Source organism: Carcharodon carcharias, chromosome 8, assembly GCF_017639515.1.
Source record: "Carcharodon carcharias isolate sCarCar2 chromosome 8, sCarCar2.pri, whole genome shotgun sequence".
NCBI classification, from domain to species: domain Eukaryota; kingdom Metazoa; phylum Chordata; class Chondrichthyes; order Lamniformes; family Lamnidae; genus Carcharodon; species Carcharodon carcharias.
In genome coordinates, this window is record NC_054474.1 from 10,743,815 (window position 1) to 10,766,854 (window position 23,040).

Sequence of the window (23,040 nt, forward strand, 5' to 3'; positions counted from 1 at the left end):
TGTTTACACAACGGGTTATTATGATCTGCAGGGCATTGATTACAGGGGCAGTGAAAGCTGATTCAACATTAACATTCAAAAGAGGTTTACGTGCATACTTGAAGGGAAAACTTTACTAGGACAAATTTGGCTCCTCCAAATAGTCGTCATGATAGACACGATGAACAAAGTGCCCCCATTCTGAACCATAACATTTTATGTTTCTATGATTTCCTCCGCGGCATAGATTAACTCACGTTTTCCTTAAATGTTTTAATAGGCCCTGCCTCCGCTAATTTCGCTAGAAATCGTTCCATGATCTAATAAATCTCATCACCATTTTACGTCCGTCCCACTTTACCTCACTATTGGCGTGTGAAAGGTTTGGTTGAATATAAGCAATCAGAGAATTTTTCAAGTAGATGTAAGAGCCCTATATGATTCCGTTGCGATAGTGCATCGCATGAGTTTTGTGTGATTGCCTACAACATGTAATAACTTCTAGTCAGAAGCAGTTGTCGCGCAATTGAATTTCATTCCAACACATTTGTATATACAATTGTACTCGGCATTTTGTGAACAAATACGCAATGGGCGGAACCTAAGCATGATGACAGCTACTTTAGAAGATTGGTCTTTAAAAAGAAAATGAATTTGCCTTCTCAGCCAGTTAGTTTAGTGGAAACTTGTGCCGTGAGATATTGTTTCAAGATTTCTGGTGTGTCTCTTCTTTCATTTGATGCAAAGCGACAGAAAATGTGGGGACCGATAAGGAATAAAGTACGTCTTGCACAGGAAATCGCAACTTAGGTAGTTTTAAACAGATATCCCTATGATTTACATCAAGGTATACGTCAGTTGATGTTGCGAATGATTAACATATACGTTTAGTTCGTCAGATAACGGTTGCTCAGGTCAATACATAAGCATTTCCCTATTGCTCGCAAAAATAAATTTACTGCCTGAATTACTTCTTCGTAATGTTGTCATGCACAGTGATGTCACTCAGAGGTAACGTAGGATGGGAGGTCTTTAGGAACAGAAAATCACTCTTGGACGATTCCGGCGATAAGCGAACCGTGTAACGAAGAGTCTCGTTAACAGGGAGCGTCTGACCAGCTCCATAATAATGCAAAGCTTGTTTTGGTGCAGGTCTACGATTAAATACATCATTGGAATTTCTCCACGTGCAGCAACTGTAACTGGAAGGGCTGTGGTCACGCGTGTAAGTTCTGTCATTCTTGCATTTCAGGGCGATCAGAAAGATAATGGTTGCAAGAAATATGACGCTTGTTGAGCCAAAAATTATTATTAAATACATATTTAGATCTGAGGCATTTTGTGTGTTTTTGAAATGATCCACATGGTCAGCCGGACTTTCTGTAGTATTCGCCTGAATCGTAAATAGGATTGTGAGAGTGCTTGACAGACTCGGCTGTCCATTGTCCTTCACCAAGACAACTAATCTCTGTGCAGTGATGTCCTTTGCCGTTAACGTTCGGGTAATTCTGATTTCCCCGGAGTAATGACCCACAGTGACAAGACTCCGATTCGTAGCCTCAACCAGCTCATAAGAAAGCCGTGCGTTCTGGCCGGAATCTGCGTCATTAGCAATTACCTTAGTCACTAAGTAACCTGGGTATGTTGATTGGGAAACAATCACCATTTCTGCCGTGTTGTTCCACGTTAGTGGTGAAACAATAAGTGGAGCATTGTCATTTTGATCCAAGATAATAACGTTCACCACTGCAGTAGTGCTCAGCGGCGGTATTCCAGCATCCTGAGCTTGAACTTTGAAGTGGAACTTCTTCAGTTGTTCGTAGTCAAAGGAGCGCAGCGCGTAAATTATCCCACTTTTCGAGTTAATTGTAAAGTAAGCAGACGCAGGAATGTCTTGTATCTGATCCTCCAGCATAGAATAGGAGATGTCTCCATTCTGGTCCAAATCAGCATCCAGAGCAGTTACCGAAAAAATGGATACACCCGGAGTATTGTTCTCCATCAAATATAAGTTGTATTTGGACTGCGTAAACCGCGGGGCGTTGTCATTTATATCAGAGACAAAGACGGCGATGGTTTTGTTTGCAGACAGTGCAGGCGATCCAGCATCCCAGGCTGAAATGGATACGTTGTACGTTTCAATCGTTTCACGATCCAGCATATCTGTGGTTACCAGCTTGTAATGGTTCGTTAAAGTGGTTTGAAGTTTGAACGGCATGTTAAGCGGAATCTGACAGCGAACGCGCCCGTTTTCCGCAGTATCTCGATCTGTAACACGAAAGACAGCGACCACGGTGCCTGGTGCCGCATCCTCTGATACCATTTTGCTTACGGAGTTCAGCTTTATTTCGGGAGCGTTATCATTCACGTCGACTATTCTCACCAAAACTTTGGCATGACCGACATTTAATGCGTTGTCCACAGCTTGTACCTCAAGTTCATAAAGGTCGGCCGTTTCAAAGTCCAGTAAACCTTTAACTCTAATCTCTCCGGTGTCGGCGTTCAGACTGAATAACTCGCGTTCTCTTTGTGAAGCGTAATTACTAAATGAATATTTGAACTCAGCGTTTGCTCCTTCGTCTAAATCAGTTGCGTGTAGTTTAATCACCAATGTGCCTTTGGGTGCATTTTCAACCACACTTGCCCTGTACGTTTCATGATCGAATACAGGCGCGTTGTCACTAACGTCTGCTACAGTAATGATAATCTGAGCTGTGCCAGTCCTGTGCGGGATTCCACCATCAATAGCCGTTAGTATCAGTTCAAATGATGATTGTTGTTCGCGATCTAAGGGTTTTTCCAGCAACAGTTCAGCTATTTTGCTACCATCGTTTATTGTCTTTATTTCCAGGCCGAAATGTTCATTCGAACTAATCTGATAAGTGCTTACTGTATTTGTGCCCACGTCTGGATCCTGCGCGCTCTCGAGGGGGAAGCGCGTCCCTGGTGTAACTGACTCTGCGATCTGCAGTGCCATTTTCCTTGTCGGAAAAATCGGTGAATTATCATTTACATCTAATATCTTCACTTCAATAGGAAACATGTCCACAGGATTTTCCACCCCTAGCTCCAAAGAAATAGAGCAAGTGGAGCGTTCCATGCAAATATGCTCCCGGTCTATCCTTTCATTAACGATTAAAATCCCATTTTCCACATTTACCTCGAAATATTTCTTTCCATCTTCAGAGAGAAGTTGAAACTTCCGAACTGATAACTCCTGAACATTTATCTTTAAATCGTCAGCGATGTTTCCAACAAAGGCACCAATTTCTAGTTCCTCGGGAATAGAATAGCGTATTTGGCCGAAAACCAGGTCCAAGATAGAAAGCACTAAAATATAATATGCGCCGCCGCTGACAGTATTCGCCATCGTTCTGGATATTGTTATACATATATCAGATTTCCGCTTTTTGCCATTTCAAATGGGTGTCTTTTTTGCATCCAAATGCAGATGTTAAATAGAAAAATGCATAAATTCGAACAGAGCGATCCTTCTGAAAATGGCTGCATGAAGAAAGGGAAGCATTGTGTCTCTTTCCCTTCGAGTTTGGTCTGAGTTTGATTATGAGTGTGGGGGTAGATCTCTCGCAGCGTCTCAGCACCGTATTGGCAGACAGCGACACAATGAGCCTCAACCAATTACTGCACCAAGCTTTTCTTAAAGCAGGTTTGCTTTGCATTTCTTCACAAATTATGCATTATATTTACAAGTGTTCAACAAAAATACTCATATGCATTTCAATTGTATTTTCATAATGTGGCAGTAAATACGTGTATTAAAATTCGGAAATGCAGCCTCATTAACACTTACGTTCCAGACAGTCGAAAAAAACAATTAATTCGCGCATAGTTCTCATCTGTTCATCGTCATTAATGCTTATCGAAAGTAATGTTTAAAGAAATGAATTAACGCTGTAATTCTCACTTAATCGATTTGCACATGACCTGCCCTTGAAAATTGATTGGAAACTGTATGTGACTGGATGAATTTCAAGTTTGGAAAAATAAAATCTTGTATTTTTTTCTCAGATGATATTTTTGAATCTGCCCGGATTCAAGGATTGCAAGTCTTTTTCTCTCCCTTCTAGATACTTGAGCTCAATCTCACCAATGTTGCTAGTTTGGAATGGCGCACAGTCATAACTGCCAGTTTCCATGATTTTGCCAGGCTCCCAGAGAGGCGCCACAGTGACAGTGGGTATGAGATACGGAAATATTTAATTACCCTCATATTTGATGGTGGTATTTTACAGGTCGTAAGCCTTATTTCTCAGCCGGAATGGATATAACTCTCTGACTATCACTTTTGACATTCAGTTATGAGTGCGTAATGTTAGTACTGTTTGGTTCGATTGAACGGGTTCTTCGTTGTCCGCAGGCAACATATTGTCCTCTCCGCTGTGAAGACAAAACTCAGAAAAAAATCTGATCTATGCAGGCAGAGCTGCCCTCTGCTGGACAAGCGGCTGCTTTGCTTTATTTCAAGTTTCGAAAAAATATTGCTAGTGTGATTTAAGAAAGTGCAATGTTAAACCCCCTTTGCTATTTTTCCATTGATATTGTAAATCTACCGTGAACCTCTGTTGCTGAGCTGAAGACAACATAACTTTGCTTTCACAATTTAACTTTGTAACGGAAAAGCACACGGGTAGGCATTTGCGGAGTAAATTATTAGACATGAAAAAGAGCTGTTAAGCACCAAGGCTACAGCTGTGTCTTAGTAGAATTTTGAGAAAAAACGGTCATATAATATAGATTATTTTCTAAAATGTAGGCAAGGCTATTTAATTAAGACCCCCTGCACAGTTTACATTTTATTCGGCTTAGAATTCCTTCAATGAACCCTTCTCCGTACAATGGACATTTTCTGACTTATCTCTTCTTATATCCACAAGCCTTAATGCCTTACGAAACATTATTTTTCGTATACTCTCTCCATGTTTTGCAAAGAGTTTATGAATTTATTCCTGTGGTGCTTCCTCTTTTTTGCAATACATCCACCGTTATTTCTTTTATTTCTTTTTTTTATCAATCTCTCTGTACCTGTCTATGGATGTACGACAATTGAACATTCTCGCAAATTTTCTCTCTGATTATAATCTTGGACTCCATCGACGGTCATAAAAACTTGGGTCTAATTTGAACCCACATCTCGAATAGTCACGAAAGGAAGCATGCGCCTCTCATTCTGAGAGCAAGGAATATGCCTGTCTGTCATTTTGTTCAATTTTATTGCAGAGATTAATTAACTAACCTTCAACTTATAGCCAAAGAGATACAAATATACTCTGGCACATATTTGTTGTTTTAAATGCTGGGTGTCCTCTGTGACCAACGTTCTTCAGGATATTCACTAGAGTCAGCGTTCTTTGAAAATGCTTTTATACAGAGCCGGGCATGCAGATTTAACCACCCTTCCAACGAAGAAATCACGAAAAATGCCACAGAACCTCTCACACTGTACTGTTGGCAATATTAAATTGTTACAATAGGAACAGTAAATCATTACCATCCATTGCCCTAAAATAGAAACAAACTAAGGGATTTAATATCTTTTACATGAGCCAGGTCAAGAATCTGCCACGTTTGATGTTAATTTCCACTTTTAGTGTAATGTTTTCTCACCAGTTCCCTTCAGTTAACCGAACAGATCCTTATATGATTCTCTGAATTATTGGATCATTTATTTTGTATAAGCGAATACCTACACCGTTCATAAGGTCCTAACAAACCATTTCGGAATACCCCTGAATAATATTACACATGAGCTGATTTTTTTCCACCGTCTATCATCAATAAATAGAGAAATACTAATTTAAATTCTGCAATTCGCTTTACAGCCACACTCTTAATACATGCATTTAATCTCTGATTCCCACTTCTTAATTAGATAGTATTCACGATCCGAACTGAATCCTCTGCTGCTCCATGGTTTTAATCCTCTTTCCCCTTCCAAAATCTCGCCGCCCCGCGCCCTTTCTCAATCCTTACTACAAAAATGCCATGAAAAAAATCATGATGATGATGATGATCGCATCCGCCCGTCTCTAGCGGATACGGTCAGATACGATCATCATCATCATTTGAGACGCCGATGATATAAAATGGCAGCATGGAGGAACATATACGGAGAGTTGGCTCCAGAGCCCTGCCTTGTGTACCATGATGCTGATGTGGAAAGCATGATCTAGATCATAGTGTGCGGGGGATAATTTCAAAGTTTGCAGATTATACGAAACTTGGGAGTGTTGTGAACTGCGAGGGGGACGTTATGGAAATTCAAAAGGACAAACCAAAGTTGGTGGAGTGGGCGGTTAGGTGGCAGATGAAGCTCAATGCGGAGAATCATGAGCTGACGGGTTTTAGTAGGAAGGACGTAGACAGACAATATAAAATAAGGGGTGAAATTTTGAAATCGGTGCAGGAGCAGAAAGACTTGTGTGTATATGTACATATATCACTGAATGTGGCAGGTCAGGTGGAAACAGCAGTTAATAAAGCATATAGTATCCTGGACTTTATTAATATGGGCATAGAGTACAAAGGCAGGGAGATTATGTCGAATTTATATAAGACACTTGTCAGACCTCAGCTGGAATATTGTGTTCCGTTCTTGGCGCCACATTATAGGAAGAAGATGAACACACTGGAAAGAGTGCAGAAGAGGTTCACAAGAATGGTTCCAGGGATGAGAATCTTCAGCAATGAGGATAAACTGGAGAGGTTGGGACTGTTCTCCTTGAAGAGAAGAAGGCTAAGAGGAGATTTGATAAAGATTTTCAAAACCATGAGGGGTTGGACAGAGTGGGCAGGGAGAAGTGGTTTGCGCTCATGGAAGGATCAGACCGAGAAGGCATAGATTTTAATTGATTTCTAAAAGAAGCGAATGTGACGTCAGAAATGTTTTTTTTCACAGAACGAATGGTGAGGGTCTGGTTGCACTGTCTGGAAGTGTGGTGGAGGTAGGTTGAACCGACACATTCAAGAGGGCACCAGATGATTATTGAAACATTGTGCAAGGGTATGGAGAAAAGGCAGCGCAATGACACTAGATCATAATGGTCATTTGGAGAATCCGTGGTGATACAATGGGTGTAATGACCTCCTTCTGTGCCGTTAAAGTTCTGTGATTTTGTGATGTGATGTTGCTCGCTTGTAACTGTTGCAGCCGTACATGTGGAAAGAAGAAATGATGGCCTGAAGTCCAGGGCGCAAGCCTATTTTACTTAGAAATTGAAAAACAAATTGTATCTGTTGACAAGATCGACAGCCTTGGTGAGGTCGATGAACACAGTGTACAGCGGACTGAAGTGTTCACTGTACTTCATCTCTAACTGCCAAAGTGAGAAAGTTGTGTCAACTGTCGATCTACCAGCTCAGAAGTCGACTGAGACTCAGGGTAGATGCGTGACGCTAGTGTCTGTAATCTTGTCACAGCAACGCGACCAAAGACTTTCCGCATGACACTTGGCAAGGAGTTGCCTCGGTAATTGCTTCAGTCACTGTTATCTTTTTGTTGTTGCAAAACATGTCTATTTTTGCATCATGCATGTCTTGAGGCACAAACCTTTATTTCTGGCAGACACAAAAGTTCATGGAGATGTTGCAGCAATGCCAGTTTTCCACTTTTGTTGATTTCAGGTGGAATGTCATCGTTTCCTGGGGCTTCACCACAAGCAAGATGGTCAATGGCCTTATTTAGCTATGCTATGATAGGCGCACTATCCAAGGACGTCAGAAATGTTGCTGCAAGCTTTTGCATGACCATTGAGTAGAGTTTAACATATACTGATATCTGGGATTGAAAATCCTTGAATTTAAGTGCAGTCTGTGAATCCTTAAAGAAACGAGTATATGGATGTACTGGACATTGGAACAGGATTTGCTGTGAATTCTTTTACAAGGATTGGAATCAAAAATGTCTTTGACTGTTGCTAAGATTTTTTTGGGGAGTATAAGATGTGACAGTAGAGTGCTTGTAACCATTGACTAAGGCTATACTGAGAGAGTTAGCAGATAAATCGAAGGTAGAAATAAAAGCAGGACCTATTAAGGATGATATGATTAAGGTAATTAAAAGGAGAGAAAACTGAAATTGGTATCTCACAGCTACAGTCAGCTAAGATTCAATTGTAAATGAAGCAGATTGAGATAGAAAGATTGCACAAAGTAGGAGCTTGAATTGGCAAAGGTGGAAAAAGAAAAATAAAGAGAAATGGAAATGCAAAAGCTTGAACTTTAGTTTTAAAGAAAGGAAGAAGTCATACAACATATCTTGGCTGGGGAAATGTTTAGGACAAAGGAAGAAAGGAGAGATAGTGGTTCAGAGGATGATTATGATTCACTGAGGATTTTGATTTAACTCTGTACATTGGTTTAATCCCTAAATTTCCATAGGATGGATTTGAAAGATATTTCACCTAACTTGAAAAGATAGCCGTGAAGTTCAAGTGGCTAAAAGGTGCCTGGACCTTAATGTTACAAAGTTTCCTGTCAGATACAGCTTTGAATGTGCACAGTACTTTGTCAAAGGAGCAACCAGCAGACCATGGAGAAGTTACAAGAGCAATACTCAACGCTTATGAGCTTGTCCTGAAGATTATCAATAAAAGTTTAGGATGATAAGATAGAAACCAATCAGGCACTTTTAGGATTTGCAAGAGAGGGGAAATGCTGTGGGATCAGTGGTTTGATCACTGAAATTACTAAAAAAAAACAACTTTAGAGAATTTTGGCGGAAATTATGATTATGGAACAATTCTGCAATAGCATTCCAGTCACCATAAATACTTATTTAGATGGGCATCGAGTGTCAAAGATCAGAAAAGTGGCAGTTTTGGCTGATACCTATGGTATCTCACACAGACGGTTACATGTGGGGAAGTGGTCATATGAGGATCAATAGGGAAACTGGATGAACAAGAAAGAGTCTAGGTTTATGGAGAAGGCAAATGTTCCAGTAAAGAAAAATGATCGTGCAGAGAATAAGAGTGAAAATAGCCGATATGTTTTTATTGCCATAAATCAGGTCATCTGAACGCCCACTATTGGAAGCTGAATGGTAAACAGGTGGCAGCAATAGGAACACTTAAGCAATCCTCAGAAAATGATCGACCAGAAAAAGAACTGGGCATTAAAATCATAGCAGTGGGACAAGTGAAACGTGTTCCCTCAACACCAAATAGAAAGGAGAATGTGGCTCAGGATAGTCAAGTGAATTCTTCTTTGGCTATTGATAAAGTGGGCAGGCTGCTGGAAGTAATGAATGTTATATCTCAAAGGAAGGCGGGATTTCCTCCGACAAAGTAAGTAAACAAATTATTTTGAGAGATGCTGGGGAAGAGCTATAATTTATGGTGTTAATTTTTGTTCCAGATAGTTTGAAGAATGAAAAAGCATCAATAGGAGACGTTCATGGAGCTCCTAAACCCATTACTTTGTGTGAAGTCAATTTTTTAAAAATGACTTAGTAAATGGAAGTTTTATGTTGGGAATTATTCCTAGGTCATCTATTGAATGGGGTAGGTTTTATTCTGGATAATCATTTGGTTAGCAGAGATAATAACATGGCAGAGAGTGTATTACAGCAGACATTTAATCATGCTAACCTTGCTACACTACAAGAAATTACTGCGGCCAATAATGAGAAGTTTATTGCTGATCAGTTCAGAGAAGCAACTTTCAAATATGGAAGACAGGTTTGCTATTGGAAAAACCAGAATTGATGAGAACAATTGAGCACCAGTCACAGGAGGAAGAACACGTGATTGAGGGCGTGAAATGTCTCATGATTAACTTGTAGATTCAAATTTTAAAAAGAGAGATCTTCAGTTAAAGCTTGACGAATTTCAAGCATTAGACGTCTTTATGGAATATCACGAAAAAAGCCTTCAACGAGATAAGACATTTCTGATGAATCAGAACAGTTGGCTGGATCTAGAATTAAAAATCAAGAATGACAAATTCTTAGAAATTTGCCATGAAAAGAGCAATGAGGTTATTGAACCTTGATATAATGTGGAGCAAATAAAAGATGAGATGTATGGTATGGAAGGGTTAACGTCCTGAAACACTAATTTATCAGTGCTTGCCAGTGTTGAGACATAGGGCAAAGCAGCTGAAACCCAGGCAAGTGGAAAGTTTGCAAAAAGCCATTTAAGACGTGCAGAGTAGCGGAATGATGTGTTTTCTGAATTATCTAAAAGAGTTGAAGTATTGGAATGTATTATGAAACTCCAGAGGGAGCAAATGGTTAATGTTGTTTGAAGAAAATTAAATGAAACTTGTTGCCAGTAGAATCAGGAGAAAATACAAGGACTTAAAAGGCTCAAAGTTCAAACCAAGCAGCAGTATGAATCCCTTTTGTGTGAACATAAAGAAGCATCCCAAAACCATCCCTGAATCGGCTGCAAGAGATTTTGATCAGTGGAGAAATGAGCTGTTAACACACAAAGGCACCGTTTTGACCTTATTGTGTTCAAATGAGAATTTACCACTTTTGAGGTTCGAAAATGAGCTTGAGGATGGATTTACGCCTATAGCAGCTGAAGAGGACGATTGGGCTGTTGACTTAAATGAGATACTCTTTGTCTAGTCAAAGGCTGGGAATAACTGAAAAAGAAATGCAAACGTTGAGTTATGATAATTATATGGCGTTTAAATTTAGCTAATGCTGTTGTTAGATGTATTGACTATTGCTTTTGTTATGCCGGTGTAAAATGTGTCACTTGCAGCTGTGAAACGAAATGAGAAGATTATTTGTATGTTATGTAATGAGCTATATGTTAAAAGTTTATGTGGTTAAGTTCCTGTAAAGAAAGTGCATATCCATTACAAAGAAACCTTCAACGTAGTGAAGCTTCCTTTTTTCTGCGGGGTTGATCTGACAAACACCGAAAAACTTACCTTAACTAGAAGATGAGGCAGAGTATCAGTGAGACTGGTGACTCATGGTGTGACATGCGTTTAGTTGGGTTGTTGAAAAATCCATAGAGTCTGCTTTGGTTACGCCTGTCATGTACTTTGGAGTGTAGTGTGCCTGACCACCGTTCACCAGTTGATTCGCTGGTATTGCATACTTACCCCGAATATTAGAGTACAAGGCGGGTGTGATAAATTGTTTTATCTTTGTGAATTTATATGTATCTGTAAATATATAGCTGGGTGACGGAATAATAAATATTTGAATCATTGTCTGGCGTACAGTGTTAGTCACCTTATTTACGGAAGGGTGTAACTGCATTAGAAGCAGTTCAGAGAAGGTTTACCAGAATAATGCCTGGAATGGGCGTGTTATTTTATGATGGAAGGTTGGACAGGCTAAGCTTATATCTGCTGGAGTTTAGAAGAGTAAGAGGAGCCTTGTTTCAAACCTTTAAGATCCTGATAGGTCATGACAGGGTAGATGTGCAGAGAATGTTTCCTCTTGTGGGAAAATCTGGAAGTAGGAGTCTCTGTTTAAAAATAAGGGGTCGCTCATTCAAAACGGAGATGATTCGAAGTTTTTTTTTTCTATTAGAGGGTTATAAGCTTTTGGAACTCTCTTCGTGAAAAGGCAGCGGAAGCAAAGTCTTTGAATATTTTAAGGCAAATGTGGATAGATTCTTGGTAAGCAAATGGGTGATATGTTATCAAGGGTAGGCGGGGGTGAAGATTTGAGGTTACTATCAGTTCAGCTGTGATCGTATTAAATGGCGGAGCAGGCTCGAGGGGCCGAATGGTCTACTCCTGTTCCTTTTTCGTATGTTTATGCATGAAAGCTCATCAGCAGACTCCTGAGAATTTATTTAGTAACTTACCTCCACGCTTTACTATCAAAAATAAAAGTTAGGATCTATCAAACCAGGTTTCACTTGGGTTATGACTTGTCAAGTGTTAAAATCAGTTGGCATTGTAAGAGTTCTCCATGCATCTTTCCATCTGCTTTTGAGATTCAGCGATGATCATCCCATTTTTGTCTTTAAGGGGGCTGATTTAATTTCTGCTGGGCTTGTTCCTTTCTCGATTCCTTCATACATCCTTTAGCTTCCCCGGATTCAGCAGCAGATTTTATGCTGCTGCAGGAAAATTCAGTATTGATTGGTGCACTGATGAGCAGTCTGCTGAGAATTGATTCTGATAGCTCTGAAACCATCTAGATTTTGTTTGTTGGGCACTTTCTTATAGTTCATTAGGTATCTCCTCTTGACTGTGTTAACCAGGTCCATTTCAGTCCAATAAACCTCAAAGCATTCAGCTTTGCTCTGATGTCATTCCCTACACACTGAGTTACAGATAGCATTGCACAGGTGATCCCAATTTAACACCCACCCTGGCCTTGGGTGTCATTGGGCAAAAGAGCCCATATACGGATGTTGAGGAACTCCTGGGCCCTTCCTGAGTCAGTGGTCCAGCAGGTGTTGATCCGAGGATGATCTTGATTCTTGATGTTTTATAGTTTCCTTGTCTGAAACCTGACATTCCTGTAGACCACGGAGTTGTCAGTGTCACATTTCGCATTGTGATAGCTACGACTGATGAAGCCAGTGTTAGAGATGGTACGCCTGGTGATGATGAGATCTAGCTGGTGCCAATGTCATGATATCGGATCTCGGGTATCTCTGGGGCACATTGCTTGGATTGAAAGTAACTGCTCGTCTCACAGACTACATGGTAACAGCCGAGCTACAACAACCTCTGTCTATTTTCGTTCATCTTGCCAATTCCCTGGTGCCCAGTGCACGTTGGCCTAGCTGTGTAGTCGGTACCACCTTTGTGATGAAGTCCCCTAGAAGCTGCACTCCCTTGTTGCTGGGAAACCTGCTGACAGCAGAGTCAAGAGCTTTGTAGAATTGATCTTTGACATGTATGGTGGAGGGGAGGTGATTGTCGGGGAGTAGATGTCAGCTGGTTAACTGTGCCCACACTTGTTGACAAGCAAATAGTAAGAATTCTCTATGTGCCTTCTATAGGGCTGGTCTAAGGGAGTGGGGTGGGGGAGGGGGTTCAATCATCGTGAGTAGAATTGTTTTTTTTTAATACGAATCTCATTCTATGCTCACATGTTGCCTCTTGGGTTCCTCTTCCATAAATAAGAACGTGTAGCGCTTCTCCTTAAAGGATCTGCTTTGAGCGAGCCGAGTTCCCTGCAGAGCAGCAAAGTCCTTATTAAGATTAAGCCTTATAAGTTATTTGCCAATCCCATCTGCCTTGTGGTTGTCAACAACATTCAGAATTTAGTCCATGAAGCCAACATGCATGCTCTTTATGTTTCACCTTACGGTGTGAAATTCTGGTGTCTTCTTTATTGACTTTGCCATGCCTGGTTCACAGGTTAACTACCTGCCGGCCGAGAGAGGACTCTGTATGCTTCAAGTCCCATTGAAGCAGGAAGACTGTAGTAGTATAGCATCTACCTGACCAGAGGCTGCCCAGCTTGAAGCGGCCCGTTTCTATCCAATGAGACCGGACGGTCTTTCCTACCATTGGAATTACACCAACAGAGCGAAAGCTTATAATCAGTAATTGGTGTTTCCCGTGCTGTGCCAACATAAATTACGAACCTGGAGTATCCTCCCCGTGACCCAAGCCAGGGCAAATACAATAGAGAACCTATGTTTCTCAAACATCAGGGGACCCCCTTGCGGCATTGCTAGCTTGTCCAAAGGAAAAGGATGAAACCAATAATGTTTGGTCCCAGCTCTGCTGCAAGAATTGCTGCAAAGCTGCCTGAGAGACAACGGATTGCCACCTATGGGGTTCCATTCTATTTTTTCTGTAAGGGTTATCTGGTTTGCCTCCTTCTCTTCCGACAATGCTGTAGGGTTATTTGCCCACAGTCCCCTCTAGTTTGGATTGGATCTGCAAGGTAGCCATTTTACGTATGTTGCCACAGGGAGGCAATACAAAGTGCTTGTTGATGAAGAGGTTATGTACTGGTGGGACAGTCTTATACACTCGGCTGTTTTTTCTGAATAGTTGTACTGAAACCCAGCGGTGAGAGCTCTAAGCAAGAGGTGACAATCAGACTAAGCACCGTCCATCACCCGCTACACTAACACAGTTGATGCATCACATCAACCAGAAACAAATATCCATTGGAGACAAATTGACTCTCCAGGGGTCTGAATCTTCCTTCACTGGCCTATTTATATTTCTTCTAATGAATTTCATCCTTTCCTTGCATGTACTTCAGTACGTAAAACATAAATATTATTTTTGTTTCCTCCCTTACTTGGTTTGTCGCATTCAGTCCTATTGCATTCTAATTTTAACCAATTTTCAATCAACATGTTGCTACCTTTTTCTGTTTCTTTAGAGATAACATTTCATTCATTAATTCCTTAATGCGTCCAGAAAACATAATACGTTGAAAAACACAGGTAGCTATTTTGTATTTATAAAGAACCAAATTTCAGACCAGTATATTTCAACCTTAATGCTTAACAGTATCAACTTTTGAGTGTAACACCTACCTTTTCTTTCTAAAGTTACCATAATTTAACTTTTCAAAATGACCAATCAAAATAACACGTCAAACCAAGTCTAAAAATCTATTACTCTTTTTAAAAAAAGAAGTCTCTACAATAGCTAAGGAAAGATGTCATCGTTTAGACTCAGTAAAATTCAATACCTTTTAGTAGACTTTAAATAATTATATGATTATTTGTTTAGCTTCAATATTCAACATATTTTTCGTTTATGTCATTATGCAATAGATGTTGTTTGGTGCAGTTTTCTGCACAAAATCATATAAATTATCTGAAATATCATTCGGCCTCTCCAAACAACTGGTGTAACCTTCAAACCGCAATGACGAAATTATTTTAAAATTACGCCTAGACATTTAATTACAGGTAAATTAAATATGTCAGTCGGTAGTCGCAGCTTGGTTTCCGGCGGGGAATGGCCTGTCTTACGGAATGGATGCCTAAGCATTAGAAATAAAATACTTAGCACTAAATACGTACACATGTATGTTAAACTAATATATGTTATGGGACAGGTTAGAAATGCACTTCGGTCACCGAATATCAGTCTCTGTAACCTTGTGAGCTGAGCATAAATTAATATAATAACAGTTATGATTTGACCTGAAAGACAGCTAGGGGACCTGGCAAACGAAGATGTACATTTTGAATAAATATCGGAAGATGTAAAGCATTAAAGGCGATAGCTGCTGCGAATGGCCAATCATGCATGACATAGAGTTAAAAGTTTAATAAACTGAAACTGCATTAACTGACACGTGGACTTAATGAAAACTTGGTTGTACCAAATTATTATAAAACCTGACGCTTCAGCGTATACAAATATAGGTACAATGTATAGGTAGAGCACCAAACCAAACTGCAGAATACGCAGTTACATATGAAAATATCTCTACAATATGAATCAGAACTATTGCGAGCAGTTGAAAGAAGCCACCTGACCAACCTTCGTGATGTATATAACACTCAGGATATACAATTTTGGTCTTATTGTCAATGCATCAAATGTGTAATGTTCGCGTGTTTATTAATAAAAACATTGGTCCTTCAGTAGCATTGACATATAGGGCAGTGTGAATCTTGGTAACTCGACAGCAGTCATTCTCCATTTAAGTAATGCTATTTCTGTTTTTTTGTTGCCAAAGTGCAGAATTCACATTTTACCACAGTATACTCCATCTGCCAAATTTTTGCCCACTCACTCAATTTATCTACATCCGTCTGCAAATTCCTTATGTCTTCTTCACAGCATACTTTCCTCTCTGAAGAAGAGTCATACGAACTGCAAACATTAACTCTTTCTTTCTCTCCACAGATTCTGTTAGACCTGCTGAGTCTTTCCAGCAATTTCTGTCTTTGTTTCAGATGTCCAGTATCCACCATATTTTGTTTTTATACTTTCCTACCTACCTTTGTGCCACCTGAAAATCTATCTGCCATGCCTGTGCACTTCTCATTTAAGTCATTGGTGTAAATTATAAAATGTTGAGGACACAGCAAGGGCCTTGCGGGAAACCACCAATCCCTTCCTGGCAATCAGGCAAAGACCCATTTATGCATAATCTATTTTTCCTGCCAGCCAGCCAATCCCTTAACCAGGCTAATATGTTACCGTCTATGATATGAGCTTTCATTTTCCACAATAACCTTTGATGTGGCAACTTGTCAAATGCCTTCTGGAAAACCAAGTGCAGTAGGCCTATAATTGTAGTCGAATAAAATCTGTAAACTTAAGACCTGGCATATCCCCCACTCTACCATTAATGTCAAGCCAGGGGATCAACCATGGTTCAACGAAGAGTGCAGGAAGGCATGCCAGGAGCAGCACCAGGGATACCTAAAATAAGTGGTCAACCTGGTGGAATGATAACACAGGGCTACTTGCCTAACAAATACCACAATCAGCAAGTGAAATATAGAGCTTAGCGATCCCACAAGCAACGCATCAAATCTAAGCTCTACTGCCCTGCTACATCCAGTCGTGAATGGTGGTGGACAATTAAGCAACTCACTGGAGGAGGATGTTCCACAAATATTCCCATCCTCAATGATGTGGGAGCAAAGCACTTAAGTGCAAAAGATTACGCTGAAACATTTGCTACAATCTTCAGCCAGAAGTGCTGACTGAACGATCCATCTTGGCCTCCACTAGAGTTCCCAGCATCACAAATGCCAGTCCTCAGCCAATTCAATTCACTCTACATGATATCAAGAATCGGCTGAAGGCACTGGATAGTGCAAGGGCTATGGGCCCTGAGAATATTCTGGCAATAGTGCTGAAGGCTTGTGCTCCAGAACTTGCTGTGCCTGTAGCTAAGATGTTCCAGTACAGCTACAACACTGGCATCTAGCCAGCTACATGAGGAAATTGCCAAGGTATGTCCTGTACACGAAACGCAGGACAAATCCAACCAGGCCAATTACTGCCCCATCAGTCTATTCTCAATCATCAGTATAGTAATGGAAGGGGTCATCAATAGTGCTAGCATGCCACACTTCCTTAGCAATAACCTGCTCACTGATGCCCGTTTTAAGTTCTGCCAGGGCTATTCAGCACCTCACCTCATTATAGCCTTGGTTCAAACATAGACAAATCAGCTGCACTCTAGAGGTGAGGTGAAGAGTGACTGTCCTTGACATCAATGCTGCATTGGATTAAGTGTGGCATTAAGGAGCCACATCAGGGGGAAAGCTCTCCACGGATTTAAGTTATATGTAGCATGAAGCACGATGGTTGTGATTGTTGGAGTTCAGACATCTCAGCTCCAGGGCACATCACTGCAGGAGTTTCTCAATGTAGTGTCTTTGGCTCAACTATCTTCAGCTTCTTCATCAATGACTTTCCATCCATCATAAGGTCAGAAATGGGGGTGTTCGCTGATGACTGCAGAATGTTCAGCACTAGTTGTGACTCCTCAGATGCTGGAGCAGTCCATCTCCAAATGCAGCAAGACCAGGACAATATCCAGGATTGAGCTGACAAGTGGCAATTATCATTCGTGCCACACAAGTGCCAGGCAATAACCATCTCCAACAAGGGAGCATCTAACCAGCGACCCTTGAAGTTCAATAGCATTACCATCACTGAATCCCCCATTATGACCATGCTGAGCGTTACCATTGACCAGAACTTTAACAAACCTAGCCATATAAATACTGTGGCTACAAGAGCAGGTCAGATGCTAGGTATCCTGAGACGAATAACTCATCTCCTGACTCCTGAAAGCCTGTCCACCATCTACAAGGCACAGGTCAGGAGTGTGATAGAATATTCCCTACTTGCTGGATGAGTGCAGCTCCCAAAGCATTCCAGGACAAAGCAGTCGGCTTGAATAGCACCATATCCAGAAACATTCACTCCCTCCACCACTGACGCACGGTAGCAGCAGTGTGTACCATGTGCAAGAAGTGCTGCAGGAAGTCACCAAGGCTTCTTAGACAGCACTTTCCAAACCCACAACTACTACTGTATAGAAGGACGAGGGCAGCACATGCATGGGAACACCAGCAACTGGAACTTTCCTCCAAGTCACTCACCATACTGACTTGGAAATATATCGCCGTTCCTTCATTGTCACTGGGTCAAAATCATGGAACTCTCTTCCTAACAGCACTGTGGGTGAGCGTGTATGACATGGACGGCAGCGGCTCAAAAAGGCAGCTCACTACCACCATCTCAAGGGCAACCAGGGATGGGCAATAAGTGCTGGTCTAGCCAGTGAAACCCAGATCCCTTGAATCAATAAAAATATACATATATTGCAGCCCCTGCTCTCATCCAAACAAGCTGAAAGACCCGTAAACCTATTAGGCATTTGCAGAGGCTCACATACCTGAGCTCCAGCTATCTGGCCCCCCTAATTTGCAGTCACACCTTCCTGTTCCTGACCACTGACCAAATAGGAAGCCCCAATCCTAAAATGTGTGACTTCCCCCTGGTACAGCGCATGCAGGTAAGTTTGCCCTTCCTTGATGTGTCGCAGTCTGCAGATCAGCCTGCAGCTGAATATCCCTGAGGCGATGTTCCTCGGGCCACAAACACATGCTTTAGGCGAGTTTGCCCTGGATCTCAATGTTTTCCAGGAGCTCACACATGCTGCAGCCTTGCCACATCAACTGTCCTGCCATCCTTCATGTATTTTAAATAATTACCTGATAATATAATTCAATTAGTTAAGATGCTTTTTTTTATATATTGTATTACCTTTACGAACAATTTGTATACTATTTGTAAAGTTAGGAACAGAATAGATCTTGACCACTTACCAGATACTCACCAAATAGCCAGCTTCTTTTCCTGTAGTAGAGCAAGAACCAATTCCGACAGGATGAAAAATATACAAAAGGGAAACGAGCAAGTCCTTCCCCCACTTCAACGAACCCACGCTCTTATAAAACTCCAAGTACGCACTTAGTTTCCTCAGCTGCACTCCGTGTGCTGCGGATGCACTGAAGGGGCCTGTATTTATAGCCAACTGAACTGGGGCTATCATACCCATATTCAATCAGTTAGCTGGTTAATCACTCCGTTCCCACAGCAGGGAGCAAGGTTATCCTATCTAAGCTGCAAGAAAAAAATTAGCTGGCTTACACAGTGCAGTTGTTGCTAATTACAGACCATATTAGATTTCAAGAGTAAAATTTACGAACAGGATTAACATGTTAAACACTTTAAACTCCCCTTATCACCAAATTCAAAGTCTACACTCAGTTTCTTCAGCTGCCCTCCGGTTCCTCACGACCTCTACCACCTAGAAGGACAGGGATAGTGGATGAATGGGAACACCACCACCTGCAAGTTCTCCTCCAAGCCACGTGCCATCCTGACTTGCCGTTCCTTCAGTGCCGCTGGATCAAATTCTTGGAATTCCCCTCGGAAAATCACAATGGGTGTGCTTACACCTCATGGGCAGCAGCGTTTCGAGGAAGCAGCTCACCACCCCATTCTCAAGGTAAGTTACAGGTGAGGAATAATCACTAGCCTAACCAGCGTCATCCACATCCGGTGGACGAAAATAAAAAAGCGTAGCTAGTATATCAGTGTGTCAGAATTGCTGGGACAATATTAACCCCGTTTCCAATTTAGAGAGGCGCAAGATCTGTTTGGCAAGTATGATGGCTAGTTAAAAGAATACACAAAAATCATTCTGTTCCCTAGCAAATGGATAAGGCTTTTTCTTATTCGTTCAGATGACATTTACAAGTGAACCATATTGCCGTAGAATTGGAGTCAGATGCAGGCCAGGCCAATTAATGAAGGCAGATTTCCTACCCTGACGGACATTAGTGAACCACGTGGGATTTTGCGACAATCGGCGACGGTTTCATGGTCTTCACCAGACTTTGAATTCCAGGTTTTTGTTGAATTTAAATTTTACCGTCTGCCGTAGCGGGAGGCAAACACTGGTTCCTCGAGGATTACCCCGGGGATACCAGCCAGTGACAATAACACTATGCTACCGCCCCCCCACCCCACCACCCCGCCCCCCACCCCCCCCCCCCCACCCCCCCGCGCCCTATTAAAATGAAGTTTAGAAATCCAATTAATTCTGAGGTACAATACAGCAGCATACCAATTGCGGAGAAGGCGATGGCATCGTGGTATTATCAATATATTCGTATTCTCGAGATCCCGTCAAATGCTCTGGGGATCTGCGTTCGAATACCACCACAGCAGATATTTATTGCCCCTCCCTAAATGCCCTCTGATTAAGGGCAATTAGAGAAGTGCAATTAATGCTGGCCTGGCCAGCACCACCCATATCCCATGAACGAATAAAAAAATGTTGGTGGTAAAACAATCGCGCTCGTCTAATTCTGTGGAAAGCAAGCAAATCAATATGAGAAATAGTGCTTTTCACGGAGGCGAATGATGCCGTTTGGTGATAGTCAATTAATACTCCTTGCATCTTGATTGATGCCATTTGCTGGTAATTTCAATTTTGATCCAGACCTATCCTTCATACTTATTTGATTGATAAATAGAACAAAAGATAGAAAGACTGCATCTTAATACGATCCCAGCCGATGCTAATACTGACAAGTGTGATCCCAGGGTGCAACACGGAATGATAGACCGGAACTTTTATTTTTTCTTTAGATCCGTGGAGAACAAAGTTCCGGAAGTCAGCTGATGAAATTTTACCAAAATAATACAACATTTGTTTAACAAGAAAAGATTAACTACATGACATTACTCCTTCACCCGCAACGATACCTTTACAGATATATGCAGATTTGCAAGAATAACACAAGTTTAAAAAAACTGCCTTGTACTCTAATGTTCACAATAAGTTCATAGTTCATGCAAAGCAATAAGCCACCTGTGATCAAACACACCACATTCTGAAATAAAGTGAAAGATGCCACTCCAAACGGATGCTATGAATCGCTCATCAGCTCCCCACAGAAGTTTGCCACATTGGGAGCCAACCAGTCTCCTTGAACTCCGTCTTTCACACGAGGGTTTCCAATCTTCACCCTCCAAAAACATGATTTGGAATTTTCCTTCAAGCCAATGCTCTCTCTCAGACGTCTTCCGCAAGGGTCAACTTCCAGGGTTTTGATCTCCCCTTCCGATATTCCTCTTCCCTGCATCACAACTTGCATTTAAGCTGTCTTCCACACGCTCTCTCTCACAGGCTCAGCCATCAACAGTACACCACTGGTTCACATGCCCATGGTAAATAGTTACAGACCTTCAGCCGTCTCTTTGGATCTTTCTGGACTCTTGCTTTAAATCTGGTTCCTGCAGTTTTTCTTCTTTTAAGCTTGAAGCTTGGGGACTTCCGCTGCTCCTCAGTCTGTACTTCACTTAACAGGACCTTTTCCAGGTTCCAGTCCTTCCTTTGACTAGAAGGTTTTCCTCGGACTTTCTTCTGTTCCATTCCGCTGGATTTTGGGGAGCTTCTCCTTTAATTTGGAATCTGCTATTTAGCCATTTTCATGTCATGCCTTTCCTGGCACCTTCTTCCAACTGCACTCAAATCAAATTGTTTTTCTTTTTATTTGTGTGTGTGTGTATGTGTGGGTATGTGTGTGTGTGTGTGTGTGTGTGTGTGTGTGCGCGCGCGCGCGCGTGAGTGCCTGCCTGGGTCTCCCTCTCAGGCCCCTGCTGCTAGGTAATAGAACATATTATTCCTGCTCTGTGTTTGCTTTAACTTCTCTTCCAGAGTCGTAAAACTGATTACAAATGCAGGTATCAAAACAAAGCTTTGGGCCAGCTGACTTCACTCAAAAATGAAACTACATCCGTTTTCACCTTTTAAAACAAAAATAGAAAAGAATATATAAATTAAACTTGAACATAAAGATATACCTTATCCCAAACACCCAAATACACATATGATTGACTTAAATTATCTTTATTTCCTAACACCCACACCCGCCCCCCACCCCCCCACCCCGTGAAAGAAGAAAAGCTTCACAACAGTGAGGGTTTCTTTACAATGGCCTTACATCAGCCTTACACAAACTTAACGTCACGAGTCTCTAAAAATAGCTTATTGCATACCATGCAAATACAAATTTGTATTACCTTTCACAACCATACATCGTATTGTACAATGGCAAAGATTTAAGTAAAACAAAGTCAATCAATGTAATAAGATTAGTAGAATGTATTCACCACAGCTTTATCATAATTCAACTCATATGTTTCTTTTCCCTCTTATTCCCAGTCTTTAACTCAGCAAAGAACGATTCATGTAAATGTAATTTCACCCTCAAGTTCATTTTCCGAGCTCAAGTGAGGTAAATTCTCATTTCGACATCACAGATTCAAAGTGACATTTTTGTGAGTTAGCACCTCATGTCTTCTCTGGTCAAAATCCCTTGTTGTCATTTCAAGGGTATTGTTGAGATGTTCATACAAAAGCATTTTGTACACTTGCTTACCATGATCTTTGAACTTTTCATGAGCTTGTTGTTTCTTCCGATCCCAATTCGAATAAATCTTTTCTACTCCTTTTTGAGCAGCATCCATTATGTTCTCCCTTTAGAGTTGAATAGTTCATTCTAACCTTTCAATTATTTTGCATAATCCATGAACTATATCATTCCACTCCTTCACAGGATTTGGATAATCTTTTGCAAAATGTCTACTTGTCTGAATTCTAACTGCAGTATTTTGTATATTACCACCGGCAATCACTTGTAAATCACTGTCTCTGGCCATTGAACTGGAAAGGTCAATTTGTACTTTCAGTCATTTTTGTTGAAGATTTTTGATTTCCAATTCTGCACGCGCTTTAGTTGTTCCCATATTTTCCACTACTGTGATTGAAATACCAGTGATGTTACTTGTGTCAGTACTTTGTTTAATTGGACCACAATTCAGCAAAGAATATTTATCCCCAGAAACAACTTTCGAACTGTGACAATCCATACTACCATCTTCCCCTTCATTTTCTCCAGTTTGCCCTGAAGTTCCAGAATCTCATTGCTCTTTTCCTGACGAGATTCTAACCGTTCATTAGTCTTGTTTTTATCTAGGCATTCAAACAATTGTTCTGATTTACTTGCAATTCCTTTTCTTGCTCAAGGCATTTACCCGAATATTTCGTAGGGACCTCTGATGCTTGAAGTTCAAGAA

The 23,040-nt window shown here is 41.1% G+C and overlaps 1 protein-coding gene across 1 annotated transcript in view; it reads right to left on the reverse strand.

Moving 5' to 3' along the window:
* Positions 1-497: 497 nt before the first annotated feature.
* Positions 498-23,040, reverse strand: part of LOC121281393 — a 37,371-nt gene continuing 14,828 nt past the window's right edge. The window contains exons 3-5 of the mRNA XM_041194337.1: positions 22,839-22,936; positions 13,020-13,103; positions 498-3,397 (exon numbers count right to left, since the gene is read on the reverse strand). Of these exons, the coding sequence (XP_041050271.1) occupies positions 947-3,397; positions 13,020-13,103; positions 22,839-22,936 (2,633 nt within the window). The 3' untranslated portion in view covers positions 498-946. The remainder of the gene's footprint in view (positions 3,398-13,019; positions 13,104-22,838; positions 22,937-23,040) is intronic.